General features: G+C 27.1%; 1 protein-coding gene and 1 pseudogene across 1 annotated transcript; both read left to right on the forward strand.

The window, feature by feature from the left end:
* Positions 1–1463: 1463 nt before the first annotated feature.
* On the forward strand, positions 1464–5887 carry LOC126859422 (uncharacterized; annotated as a pseudogene).
* Positions 5888–9598: 3711 nt separating this feature from the next.
* LOC126859352 (membrane metallo-endopeptidase-like 1) lies at positions 9599–15148 on the forward strand. Its single transcript, XM_050610516.1, has 18 exons — positions 9599–9699; positions 10286–10434; positions 10539–10700; positions 10784–10867; positions 10959–11161; positions 11361–12044; positions 12120–12215; positions 12327–12468; positions 12555–12717; positions 12955–13045; positions 13173–13349; positions 13501–13604; positions 13730–13788; positions 13906–13957; positions 14096–14163; positions 14323–14459; positions 14572–14739; positions 14855–15148. The coding sequence occupies exons 1-18, from the start codon at positions 9680–9682 to the stop codon at positions 15035–15037; spliced, it is 2742 nt and encodes a 913-aa protein (XP_050466473.1). The 5' UTR covers positions 9599–9679; the 3' UTR covers positions 15038–15148.
* Positions 15149–15415: the final 267 nt, after the last annotated feature.

Below are 15415 nucleotides of genomic sequence, written 5' to 3' on the forward strand. Positions count from 1 at the left end.
AATTCGTGTATGATGTATTTTTTGCCAGTTAAAACGCACACATATAGCATATGTAATTCTATAAAATATCAATTGCTGAAAAAAGAACACAATCTTATATAAAATTATATATGCAAGATATATAAAAATACATAATATATATTGATATGTTTTGTGCTCCGAAGCTCAATGTGCTAATACTGAAAATTTATAATATGAATAATATAAATTATTTTAATGTGAATACGTGATCATGGAAAAAAATTAGAATTTGATCAAATATAATAGATCAAAGTTTTAATATTTATTTAGATTCTAATAGAAATAATAGTTTTTTAAGAAAAATCAATAATACGCTCTAATTAATAATGCACGCAATAAAAAATTAATTAACATGAATTAGAAATAAAATTTTAATCAAAACATATGTGATTGCGCGTATCTATATTTGCATTAGAGTCCTATATATAGGATTCTAATTTACATAAAGTGAATGTAACAAGCAAATAATATAAGACGGTGGATCATTTTAATCAAAATCCATTGAAATATTTCAGAGCCCTAAGTATATTAGATATTAAAAATTTAGAAGAATTTTGATTCTTATTTGCGCATTTTATATTCTTACAATATTTTTAAACCTTATTTTTACAAAAACGCAATTAAAAAATATAATTTATATATATGATACATATTATATTATTGATTGTAAAATATTATTAACAGAAAATATTCTCTAATTAATGCAAAGGGACAAATAATTTATCTATTTATTATTATCTATTTATTATCTATTTATTATCTATTATTATCTATTTATTATCTATTTATTCTTACATTTTATTTGAACTGCATGTGTAATTATAATATATATATGATACAATCACAGAAACGGCAAATGTTTTGAGAAAGATAATTATTATATTATAAATATGCTGATATTGTTTAAATAAATATGTGAGATTTAGCTGATCATGATAAGATGAACATATTGTTTTTAGTTAAAATTTTCCAATGTGACAGGAATTGCGTTATATTATGAAAAATAATTCTTTTCGATCTATGCGTGAAGTGTGCGCAAATAAGTTACAAAATATATGTATAAGTATTATTAATTTAAAATATTTATAAAGTAAATGAAGTAAACACTATTTTAAATATTATTTAATTATATAAAATTAAATTACTATTTCCGTTATTTATTGATTATAAAGAGCAAGTTATATTTTTCGATAATTTATCATTTTAGGGATCTGTTATATTCAAATGTCTATTGTCGCGTGTTATTTTTCAAAATTAACAGAAGTTTATCAGAAAAAAATGGAAAACTGTAAAAAACCTAACATTTTAAATTGAACAGAAAGACAAAGAAGAGGATAATTTATTATATTACATAAGTATTATTACAATTTTATTATTTAAATCAACAGGATGAAAGATATATCTCCATCCTTTGACTATCAAGTTACTATCGTCGTATATCAATGGGACCAAGGTTTTTGCACCAAAAGAACAAACATATAAAAGTGTAATTGTAACAAATGACTTCCATATTGTGATAAAGCACATCACAATTCATTTATCTTGTAATCGAAATTCCTATCAATCGCAAATTTTTTTGCGAGCGTAAGACGATTCATTTTTTTGTAAGTAGTAATAACTTTTTTAATATTAGTATTAAACCAGTATTTAAGCAGTTTGGTTGCTAATGTTATAATATTGTTTTGTTTTACAAAATAGATAAATAAAGAAATAATCAAATAAATAAATAAATAAATAAATTTTTAAAAAAAGTGAAGCTTATCCATTGCCTCGATAATTAGTATTTATCATTAATCAATCATTAATCGTATAAGAATATTCAAGCCACAAATACTTTCGTTAATCATGAATATATTACAATTTTCTTTATTTTATTGATATATATTAGTTATTTTTATAATTATTTTATGATTAAATATTTTTTTGAACGTATCTTTTTCCAGTGCCTTCATTAATACTTTGCTAATGAAGAATGCTACATCATCAATTCAATCGTATTTTTTAAATTTGGCATGGTTGTTTGATTTAAATGATAAACTGAACGATAGCAATGAGGCCACAAATGTGTGCAAAAATCAGGAATGCGAAAAAATTGGTATTGAAAATAGTTGATCTAATTAAAAATTAAAGAGTTTTAATCATTTCATTGAGAATTAAACATTTGAATTTATTCTTTCCTATTTTTATTTTTTTCAGCGAAGATAATATCAGAGAGTATGGACGAATCTGTAGATCCTCATGGGATTTATTCCAGATGCTTCAAAAGAATGTAGAACAACAAGTATACGGTAGTTATATGTGTATATATGTAATCAGTTGCATTAACTTTAATTCAAAATTTATATAGCAATATAATGATATTGAATTTCGCAGATATTTTAAAAGAAGGACCCAAAGACAGTGATCTATTGGCGGTGAAGCTTGCAAAAAAGTGATTTATGGTCTGCATGAATACAGGTAAGTATGAGTAATACGTCGAATCGTTATATGAAAATTATTTTTTGAATGATATAATAATTTACAGATGCAATGGATAAACAAGGACTCGATCCAGTTATCACTACATCGCGTATAGGCGGCTGACCGATGATGGATCCGGATGTATGGGATGAGCAAGAGTATAGTTGACAAAAAGTGGATGATCAATATATGCGCTTGATGGGAAATAATGTTTTTTACGTGCGCGTAAACACACATAGTCTAAACAAAACTTTAACGGTCAGAAAAATTATATCTATTAATAATATATTCTTATTTCAAGTAAAATGCTCTTCTGTGATAGATATTTAATATCTCTATACTGTAAATCTCTCCACCATATTGAGTATTGATAAATCCAACTTGAAAATATTTATTTTGATTTTCTGTCAATGATTTAATCATATTTTTTAATATGTACATTTTATTATTAGATTGATACTCCGCATTTATCTCTGGGTACAAAGAAATTATGGGTTGGAAATTGGCGCGATATTGACGAAATAAAAGACGAGGATGATGAAGATCTGAGTGACGAGCAGAATAGTCAACAGTTTAGAAGCGAAAATAATGAGGATGATAACAGTAAGAGCAATGATGATGATGACAGTGATGATAGCGATGATAATACGAACGAACGAAATAAAGATGAAAACACAAATAAGAAAATCGACAAAAGAAGCTCACGCTGTAGCTAAAACGCGAGGCAGTGAGGTTTCAGAGAAATACATCGATAAAGATATCGAAGACATGATCAAATTCCAGGTGAAACTTGTGGAGGTGAGGATTTACTTTTATTAGTACTTATACTGTCAAACTGTACGCGAAAAACTATAATAATGATATGTTTTAGATTGTTAGTAAATCTAAAAACAAAATTCTGGTACACTCAATGATTCAAGAATGAAGCCTAACACCGTGAAGAGCAAAATCAGTTATTTTCTCGTAATTAATTTTGTTTGATTTTTGTAACATATTCTAATATTTTTATGGTTAAATTATGGTTATATTAATATGATTAATACAATTAAAATCACTTAAGCAGATTGATTGGATGTATAAAATTACGGAATTGTTTGATGAAGCTCATGTGTCCGTAGATGGACATTTAAATCTAGAGGTTCATTCACCAGATTATTTTAAAGCTCTTGTCTCTTTGCTGGATGAAACATCAAGACGAACAATCGGTGAATTTCGAAAATCTGATAAATAATAAAACATAGTTTATACATGCGCTCGTGCAAATGTTTCAGTGAATTATGTACATTGGAACTTTCTAAGCAAAATGATAGATGCTACTACAAGTGAAATGAGAGAATTATTCCATTCATGAATAGTATGGGGAATGCGGGAAAAAAAGATGAAAAAGCTAAAGAAGATGAAGAAAAAAGCAAAGGGGAATGACGTTTGACGTGAATTTTTTTGGTTATTGTTAACACTATTTTAAAATTAAGACAACATGAATAATTATTTTGCAACGGGTAAAAAGATAAAACAAATCTTTCTTTGTATATCTTTATATTTTTAAGATATTTTTTGTGTCCTGCCTGCATTAACGGTGATTGTTTTGTTTAATTATTCTGTTTTGTCAAAGCTTATTGTCGGTAATTCTTATTACGAGAATATGCTTAGCATCAGCAGACATATCAAATGGAAGCAGCTGTGGGAATTAAAGAAGGACCACGATGATAAAATGTAAGATATGTAAAATTATTTATATTATAAAATGTAAGATATGTAAAATATATAAGATTTTAAGATTTGATACATTTTTTTCATACTTGTTTAAACAAGCACAATTTATTTTCACTTAACTCACAAAATAAATGTTAATCTTTATAACAAATTTTTTGTTACAGATAATGGATGGACCCATTGATAATAAACGCCTTCTTCTTTGCGGAGACAAATTCCATAAGTATATATATATATATATATATATATATATATATATATATATATATATATATAAACATTAAAGAATTTGCAATTATATTTTGCCATTAACATTAATATTTTTTTCGATCATGGGTCTTTTGGCAGCGGATTTTCAAAGTCCATTTTTTGCTTATTTTTTGCTATCAACCACAGTAAGTGGAAAACTTAATTAAAAATGTCAATACAATCAGAAGCGGTATGACAGTTTTGCTCCAGGTCTGGATAACAATCAATCAGAAGGGAAGAGAGAGGGTAGGGGGAGAAGTTAAGATTTGATTTTAGAAAAAGATTTTTTTTTAAAGACATTGCCTAGCAATGTATAATTGTATGGCAATAATTTCACATTGTATGATGCAGAATTCTTTACAGTGTTAATCAAATTAAATCGGACCAGCAAATTTTGATATCAAACACGCAAATTTTAAAATTATTATTATATAAGGCAGTACAACAACCATTTCAAAATCAATTTCAATTCTCACTTAAATTTTGTTGAAATTTTAAAATTAAAAAAAGAAATCAGGTTATGATTCTCAAGTCTGGATTTCCATATCTGCTCATAAATGATCTGAATGTCTGGATGTCTGATGAAGGTCTGGATTTATCCAAATCATCTAAAGAAGTAACTCCGCTTCTGAATGCAATACGTATAGCAATAAATATAAATAAACTTACAATTACATCATATCTCTCTATATTAATTCTTAATGAAAGAATGAATTCTTTTCCATAAATATGTAACTTTATTTTAGAGTTAGAGCTACCAATTATGGTATTATGGGAGTTCTTATGGCTCACGAAGTTAATCACGGATTTCATGATGAAAGTATATTATAAATAATTATGTTATAAATAAAATTGTATTTTAGAGTGTCATACACTTTCTAAATTGTATTAAATGCTATACATATAATAATGTAAAGGATTTTTTATTTTCTTCTGATTTATATATTTAACACTATGTAAAAATATTTAATATAAGAAGGAGAAAAAAAACTAAGAGAAATTATTTTTAGAGATCTTATACGATAAGAATGGTGACTTTGGAATGGTTATTTATAATGTCCCAAGAGTACAGAAAAAAAGCAAACTGTTTTGTAGAGCAGTTTAATAATTATTTCATTGAAAAAAATTCTAATAAGGAAATAAAGGTAAATTACTCTATACTATTTACTCTATATTTAATTACCATCTAATTAAAAATATTATTATTTCTACATTTAGAAAAAGTTTGATCATGACAAATTCTTGATAAAAATTGTAGAATTATGGCAACCGAACATCGGCTGAGAATATCGCGGATACAATGGGATTACAGGCATCGTACAGGGCTTATCAAAGGAGGAAAAAAGAATGTGAAAAACCGGATATTGTATTGCTGGGTTTGGAAGAAGTCACTAATGATCAGCACTTCTTCCTTTGTCAATGTAAGATCACAGACAATGATTAAGAATTATAAAAATAAAATTGAAAATAACAATAATTATTTATTAATTTAATTTAAAAAATGTTTATGAGTTTCATGCGAAAGCAATGTGGTAAAATTTACAGATGTGGTGCGAAGCTTTCATTGATTCAAATACTACTGAAAAATATCCCAAGATGGATAGACAATGTCGGACGTTTGAAAGTAATAGGTTCTGTTTCGAACTCAGAAGCCTTTGCCAAGGCTTTTAATTGCTCTGTTGGTAGTGCAATGAATCCCGAATGAAAATGCAATATCTGAAAGTAACATAGAAATTTTATAAATTAATTTGATCAATATATATAAAAATATACGACAAATGTTTTATCCATGTATATCAATAAATAAATTAATGTAAAAAAAATGCATCATGTAAAAGAAGATTTATTATTTATGTATTGAATTTTTTTCACAGATTTGAAATCTTTATCACAATCTAATAGCATAATTAAAGAAAATATTTTGCATAAATTGTTTACCTAACAATAAGTGTATTAAAAAATGGAACAACGCATGTATTGTATATAAAATATTATAAAAGTATATAAATAAATACTATAAAAAGAATTTACTCTTTTTTAATAGTTTCGTAAGAAGTCTCCCTTAAGTTCAACGTTATGATTATTATGTAATAAAAGATTTTTCTATATTTGCATTCATTTGTAATCAATTATTAAAAAACAATGCGCAGTTTTAAATAGATGGAAAGGTAAATAAAAAATTCTAATAAAAAGTTTTATTGATTAGTTGTAATATTTCTTATATAATTGGTTTGTTACTTTTTATTAAAGACATTCGTATGTTTGAATAATGATATATTTATTGGTAAAATTATTATGTTTTATTTTTATCGCGATATGTTAAACGCGTAAATAAACTTTATCATTTACTTTTATGGATTAAAAGACAAAATTTATCACCTCTTATATGCAGGTAGAGGTAAGTAAAATCAAGGAGAAACATTTAACATTTTCGAATTTCTGCTATAATTATTAAAGAATTAATTAAAAAAGATCAGCCAATGCGTGCCGCAAGAGAAGACTAGCCATTGATGTGTAGTTGCTAGAATATGACAATCTAGTTTTTTATCATAATTGTTGTTTATAGAACCTCCTCTCAAAATTTCGCCGCGCGCTTAGCGATCGTATATTTTTGAATTGTCTCTTCTCGCTGTGCACTTATACTTGCGCGAATTGATCAATCTTTTTTAATTAATTTCTCAATAATTATTACAAAAATCGCAAAATGGTAAATAATTTTTTCTCCCAATTTTACCTGCGTTTGCTGCCCACAAATGATACGATCAATATCAGATCTATATATATTTTTTCTGACGATTCATTAACTTTCATATATAATGATTTTGCGATCTATTTTGGATCAATTAAGATACAATTTAGTAAAAATAATTGTATACTAGTTTGTAAATATTAAACTTATGACTTTTATCTGAAATATTATTTTCTAAGATGCATTGTTTATAAGATAGTAATTATGCAGGAATAGAGAGCCACTCCCGATTTTTATAATTTTGAAATATATTATCAAGATTATAAAGGTTGTAGTCAGCGCTTATTTATTAAAAAAATATTAGTAAAGAAAGTATAATAAATAATAATTTTATGACATCATATATAGATTATATATGATATAGATTATATAAATTAGATATTAAAATATGTTGAAAATAATGGTAATTACTTTATAACTAAAAATATAAATAAATAATAAATAAATAAATAAATTCTAAAATTTTCTTCTAAAATTATTATTTTGTTTTTTGATACTATATATAAAAATATGTGTGCTTTATAAATTGAACGCATCAGCGGCGAAGGGATTGCGCTTCTCGCTTTTGATTTATTATAAATTAATAAATAAATAAATCTGCTAAGGTACGCTCTATTAAATATACATAATGTTAGAAAAATTATATTATAAAAATATACTATAAAAATATTATACTTTATGTAGTATACTTTTTTATTAATAACTTTTAATAATCAACAAGCGCCGGCTGAAACCTTCACAATAATATTCAGAGTAATTGATAACAAATTCCAAATTATTGAAATCGGAAGTGGCTCCTTATTATATAATTTGTATAATTATCTAATAGTTACTTTAAATTTAGAAGATCTTGGACTATTTTACTCGCGCGTTTTATACTTCCTATATTTTTAATTTTTTCCAAAAATATAATTGACTGTAAAATGTTATTAATGAAAAACATTTTTTTAATGTAATAATAATAGAACAGAAATAAATAATTTATTTGTTTATTATTTTTATATTTTGCTTGAATTGCATTACGTAAATAGATATAATACAATCACGGAAATGGCAGAAGTTCCGAAAAAGATAATTTATTGTAAATATGCCGATATTATTTAAATAGATATGTCAAATTCTGTTGACTATGATAAGAACATTGTTTTCAGTTGAAGTTATCCAATATGATAGGAATTGCATTATTACTGTGAAGTGATAATTATACTTTTCGATGTATGCGTGACACGTGCGAAGTTACGATATACAGGGTGTCCCAAAACTATCGGACTTTCTTTTAATGGCAGATTCCTTAGAAATTATTACATTACAAGACGAAAATCCTAATACAAAAAAGTCTAGACTAACTTTAGCTGTCAAAATAATCGATCAATATTACAATGAAGGTGTCTACTATGATATGTTATGAAAACGTTTACAATTTGTATTTCATTAGAAAAATTCTAAAATATTTCAAAATGCAAAATAAATAAATGTCAAAGATAATTCTATTACAATTTATTTGTCTTGCATAGCATATCATAGCAAATACCTTCATGGTAACATTGATTGATCACTTTGACAACTGAAGTTGAAACATATCACAAAATTTTATTTGAATCATTTTTAAGATGTCTTTGACTGAAGTTCTCGCATTCATTATTCGTAAAAAGAATATATTAATGCAGTGCGTAGAGAAGTGGAAAAACATATAATTACAATGCTATTGTAAATTTATGCAATAATCACATAATATTATAAAAAGATTCGACTATCCCATTTATTAAGTACTTTTTTCACTTGTTATTTCGCCGTACCTGAGCGCGCGAAATCTCAGCCCTCTCATTCGTAAGATATAATCGCTTCCTGTTTAAAAACTATTATAGCCTCGACATTTTTGTGTTAGGATTTTTGTCTTAAAATGTTCTAAGGAATCTGCCATTAAAAGGAAGTCCGTAGTTTTAGGACACCCTGTATATAAATAGTGTTAACATAAAATATCTATAAAGTAAATGAGAAAAAAAAAACAATTTTAAATATTATTTAATTATTTATAGTGAGAAATTATATGCCATCATTTTCATTATTTATTGATTATAAATTATGAGTTATTTTTCAATAATTTATCTTTTTAGGAATTTATTTTCCAGACATCTGTTGTCGCGTATTTCCCGACATTAACAAAAGTTTAACAGAAAGAAAACTATAAAAAAATTAGCACTTCGAATTGGATAGAAAGGTAAAGAGAAAAGAATAATTTATTACATATAAGCACTATTAGAATTTTATTATTCAAATCAACAGGATGAAAGATACTTGTATATCTCTGTCCTTCAATTCTATCAAGTTACTATTTTCGCATATCAACAAGGCTGTCCAAGATTTTTCCGTCCAAAGAAAAAACATATAAAAGGGTAACTGCAATGAATGACTTCCACATTGTGGTAAAGAGCTTTACAATTCATTTATTGTGTAGTTGAAATCTCAATCGCAGATTTTTCTGCGAATATGAGGCGATTTATTCTTTTGTAAGTAGTAATAATTATCTCTTTAATATAGTATTAAACTATAATAGCCTAGTTGCTAATTATATAATATTGTTTAGTTTTATAAAATTAATACAGAATTAATACAAAATTAAAGTTCATCTATTGTCTCAATAAATTAGTACTTATTATTTAATTATTAATCATCAAAAATTTATTTATTGTGTAATTGAAATCTGTATCATAATCATCTAAATCATAAATTTTTCTGTGAATATGAAGCGATTAATTCTTCTGTAAGTAGTAATAATTAGTTTTTGAATTTATGATATTAAGCCATGGCATATTAATTGTAATTGCAATTGCAATATTGTTTTGTTATAAAAGATTAATAAATATATATATAAGAAAAGAAATTAAAGTTTATTTATCTCAATAATTAATATATTTAACAATCAAAATAATCACTCATTAATCATGAAGAATATTCAAGCGATGAATATTTTCGTTAATCGTAATGAATATATTACAATTCTTTTTGTCCTATTAATATATATTAATTATTTTTGTAATTATGATAAAAATGTTTTATGATTAAATATTTTTTCTTGGATGTGTCTCTTTACAGTGCCTTTATTGGCACATTGCTAATAAAGGATGCTACATCATCAATTCAATCTCCTTCAAATCTGGCATGGTTGTTTGGTTTGAATGATAAACAGAATGATATCAAAGAGGCTACAAATGTGTGTGAAAACCAGGAGTGCAAAAAAATTGGTATTGAAAATAGCTAATCTAATTAAAAATTAAAGAATTTTAATCACATCTCATTGAAAATCGCATATTTGAAATTATTCCTTCTTATTTTTATTTTTTTTTAGCGAAAGTTATATCAGAAAGTATGGATAAATCTTTTGATCCGTGTGATGATTTCTACGAGTACGCTTGTGGAAAATGGCCGGAACATAATCCTATTCCAAAAGGAAGTCGTTCGTGGAGTTTATTCCATATGCTTCAAAAGAATGTAGAACAACAAGTAGATGGTAGTTATACATATGTAATCTATTGCATCAACTTTAATTATACGAAAAATTATATAACATTATAATGACATTAAATTCCACAGATATTTTAAAAGAAGGACCCCAAAAGAGCGATGTTTTGGCGGTGAAGCTTGCGAAAAGATGGTATGCGGTTTGCATGAATACAGGTAAGTATGAATAGCTCTCGAACTGTTGATTGAATCGCTGTATGAAAATTATTTTTGAATGATATAATAATTTATACATATTGTCTTATAGATGCGATGGACAAGCAAGGACTCGACCCATTGGTTACCACTATATCGCGCATAGGCGGCTGGCCGCTGATAATGGACCCGGACGAATGGGATGAACAAGAATACAGTTGGCAGAAAGTGGACGATAAATATATGCGCCTGACAGGAAAAAATGTTTTTCATGACGTGCTCGTAAACATGTATAATCCGAACAAGACCGTAAAGGTCAGAAAAATTAAGTCTAAATTAATATTAATTAATTTCTTATTTCAACTAAAAAGCATTTCTGTGACAGATTATTATATTTAATATCTCTATATTGTGTATCTCTCCGCCATTATACGTTATGTACTAGAATAATCTAATTCGAAAATATTTATTTTAATTTTTTATCAATGATTCAATTATATTATTTTATTACTAGATCGATACTCCGCATTTACCTTTGGATTCATACAAACTATGGATTGGAAGCCTGTACGATAGTGAGGAAATAGAAGACGATGATGAAGATCCGAGTGACGAGCAGGATAATCAAGAGCTTGAAAGCGAAGATGAAGATGATGATAACAGCGAGAACGATGACGATGATAATGATAGCGATGATGATACAAACGAACAAAATGAAGACATAAATAAGAAAATCGGTAAAAGAAAATCTACAGGCAAATTTAATCATAAAAAAAATAAAAAAATACAGCGTAATAGAAAAACAAAGAAAGACATTCGAATTCTCAAGGAGCACAGTAGAGGTCATAAGACTAAAAAACAAAGAGTAAAAAGACGAGCTATACCGACAAAGATCCATAACAGACATACTCAGCATTCTATTCGTCACGAGAAATTGCGGACGAGCAAAAGAAATCGTGTTAGAAAAGTACAAGACGAAGAGAGGACGAAGGAAGCTTTGGTACTTACATCAACGACACCGCAGATAATCACGGAAGAAACGAGCAAAGAAGGTGAAGAAACAGCGCAACAGGTATACGCTAATTACATTTCGAAAGTAGCTCGCATTATAGCTAAAGCACGAGGTACTGAGGTCTCAGAAGAACACATCGAAAAAGATATCAAAGATATGATCAAGTTTCAGGTGAAATTAATAGAGGTGAGCGTCATACTTATTACATCTGACAATAGTCAGACTATAAGGGAGAAACTGTTTGATAACGGTATGTTTCAGATTGTTATGGAGGCTGAAGAGCCCGACATGGAATTAACACTCAATGAGTTTCAAGAATGGTATAACAAAAAGGAGCCTAAAACCACTAAAAGCAAGGTAAGTTATTTTCTCATAATTAACTTTGTTTGATTATTATAGCATGTTATTCTTATATTTTTTATGATTGAATTCACAAGATTAATATAATAGACATCTCTTAAACCGCAGATTGATTGGGTGTACAAAGTTAAGGAATTGTTTGACGAAGCTCATGTGTCCGTGGATGGAGATTTAAGTCTAGTGGTCGATTCACCAGATTATTTTGAGGCTCTTGTCTCTTTGCTGGACGAAACATCGAGACGAACAATCGGTGAGTTTTGAAAACAATGTGATGAATAATAATGTGATTAATAATGAAATGTGTCTATACATGCGCTCATGCAAAAAATGTTTCAGTAAATTACATACACTGGAACTTTTTGAGCAGAATGATAGAGGCTACTACGAGTGAAATGAGAGAATTATATTATTCGTGGGAAGATTGGCAACGATGGGAAGAAGAAGATGAAGGAGATGAAGAAGATGAAGATGATGAAGAGGAAAATGAAGAAGAAAGAAGGTTTGATGTAAATTTTTTTAGTCATTGTTAACAATGTTTTCTTTTGATTAATGATTTGATTGATCAATTAATTATTTTGCAACAAATAAGAAGATAGATTAAATCGGTATTTTATATTACTTTTTGAATTATAATATATAGCGTAATTTTTGTATATGTATTATAAATATTATATATTTATTAATTTCTCTCTATATTATCAATATCAAAATATAGTAATAACAAATGTTCTTACAGATCGTCCATATGCAGGGGAAAAAAAGAACTACATGATATTTTAGCATATGAATATGTGAAAAGACATTTCTCAGATAATATTACGAAAACGGTAAGCATTTTATATTAATTATTAAAATTGATACAATTTATTTTTGTTATTATTCATAATAGTTTCACATGTGTATGCATGCGCTTATAATTTGTTTAATATAATCATTTATTTCTACTATCTACAGGCAGAGGATATGGTCGACGATATACAAAAGGAAGTGGAATATCAAATTAAAGAATCGGACTGGCTAGATGAGGACACTAAAGATCATGTTTTCGGAAAACTAGTGAACATGAAAAAGTATATTGGATATCCAAATTGGTATAGAAATAATACTATCGTAAAACGATATTTTCAAGGAGTGAGTTTCTTAAGAATCATTACTTTTAATTGTTACACAGCATATATTCCTAAAAGACATTTAAAAAAGCGATTTTATCGTTCTTTAGATATTTTAAAAATGTTTTGACTTTCTGTACTGTCTGATTAATGATTGTTTTGTTTCATTAAAGTTCATTATCGGCAATTCGTATTACGAGAATACGCTTAGCTACAACAGATATCGTAAATGGAAGGAGTTACGGGAATTAAAAAAGAATGAAAACCACGATGATACGTAAGATATTTTAATATTTGATGCATTTTTTTTTCCTATTTACTCGTTCGAATAATCACAATTTATTTTTTCCTAACTCGTAGAATAAATGTTAACCTTTATGCTTAACAAATTTTGTGTTACAGATGGTGGATGAGCCCTTTGACAGTAAACGCCTTTTTCTCTCCGTGGTCAAATTCCATAAGTAATATATATTTATAATGTGATATATTTTTCTTAATAATTACGATTTAAACATTAAAAAATTTGCAATTATATTTTGCCATTTTGCCATTAGCATTAATATCTTTTTCGATCATAGGCCTTTCGGCGGCGGATTTTCAGAGTCCATTTTTCGCTTATGGTCGACCACAGTAAGTAAATAATTAAATTAAAAATATTAACACTTACATTAATAATACGCGTAGAAATAAATACAAATAAACTTATTATGTCTCTTTATATTAGTTCATAAAAATATCTTTTCATTAAATGCATAACTTTTTTTCTAGAGCTATTAATTATGGTATTGTTGGAGTTATCATGGCTCACGAAGTTAATCACGGATTCGATGATGAGGGTATGTCATGAAATAGAATTGCATTGTCATTGCAGACTCATACTTTTTAAATTGTTATAATAATGTAGAGACTTTCTTTTTTTTATAATTTATATATCTGGAACGCTATGTAAAAATATTTAATATTAAAAAAGGAAAAAAGATAGAATTTATTTTTAGGAATCTTATTTGATAAGAATGGTAACTTCGTGGAATGGTTGTCTATAATGTCCCAAGAGTACAGCAAAAGAGCAAATTGTTTTGTAGAGCAGTTTAATAATTATTCCATTGAAAAAAATTCTAATTGGAAAATAAAGGTAAGTTACTCTACTAACTTACTCTATACTTAATTACCATTTAACTGAAATTATTATTATTTCTGTATTCAGAAACTGTTTGATCATAACAAATTCTTGATGAAAATTCTAGAACTATGGCAATCAAACGTCGGGTGAGAATATCGCAGATACAATGGGATTACAGGCATCATACAGAGCTTATCAAAGGAGGGAAAGAGAGTGTGGAAAACCAGATACCATATTGCCAGGCTTGGAAGAAATCACTAACGATCAGCTTTACTTCCTATCCTTTGCCAATGTAAGTATCGCAGACAATTTGATTAAAAATTATAAAAATAAACTTATGATTGATATTAATAATGAAGGCAAATGTTCATCAGTTTCATAAAAAAACATTGTGATAAATATTGTAGGTATGGTGCGAAGCTACTATTGATTCAAATACTACTTTGATCCGTGCCAAAATGGACGCACATAGTACTGGACGTTTAAGAGTGATAGGCTCTGTTTCGAACTCACAAGACTTTGCCAAAGCTTTCAATTGCCCTGTTGGTAGTGCAATGAATCCCGAAAGAAAATGCAATATCTGGAAGTAACAAAGGAATCTTATAAATTAAACTTAATCGATGCGTATATAAAAATATTCGACATAGATGTTTTATCTCTGTATATCATTGAATAAACTAACGCATATTGTGTAAAGATGATCATTTGTGTGAGTTTTTTTAATGAATTTGAAATCTTTATCACGATCTGATCCTATTTGAAAAAAAAATATCTCGCATAAATTGTTTATTCAATTATATTGATGAATGAAATAACACAAATATCGCATAAATAACACTTGATCTTTTTTTAACATTTTTGGGTAAAAAATCTTTCATAAGTTCAACATCATGATTACGATGTAATAAAATATTTTAATATACTTACATCTATTTTTGATCAGATTGCTATTGAAAAGCAATATTTAG

The sequence above is a fragment of the Cataglyphis hispanica genome, chromosome 3 (assembly GCF_021464435.1).
Source record: "Cataglyphis hispanica isolate Lineage 1 chromosome 3, ULB_Chis1_1.0, whole genome shotgun sequence".
Lineage (NCBI taxonomy): Eukaryota > Metazoa > Arthropoda > Insecta > Hymenoptera > Formicidae > Cataglyphis > Cataglyphis hispanica.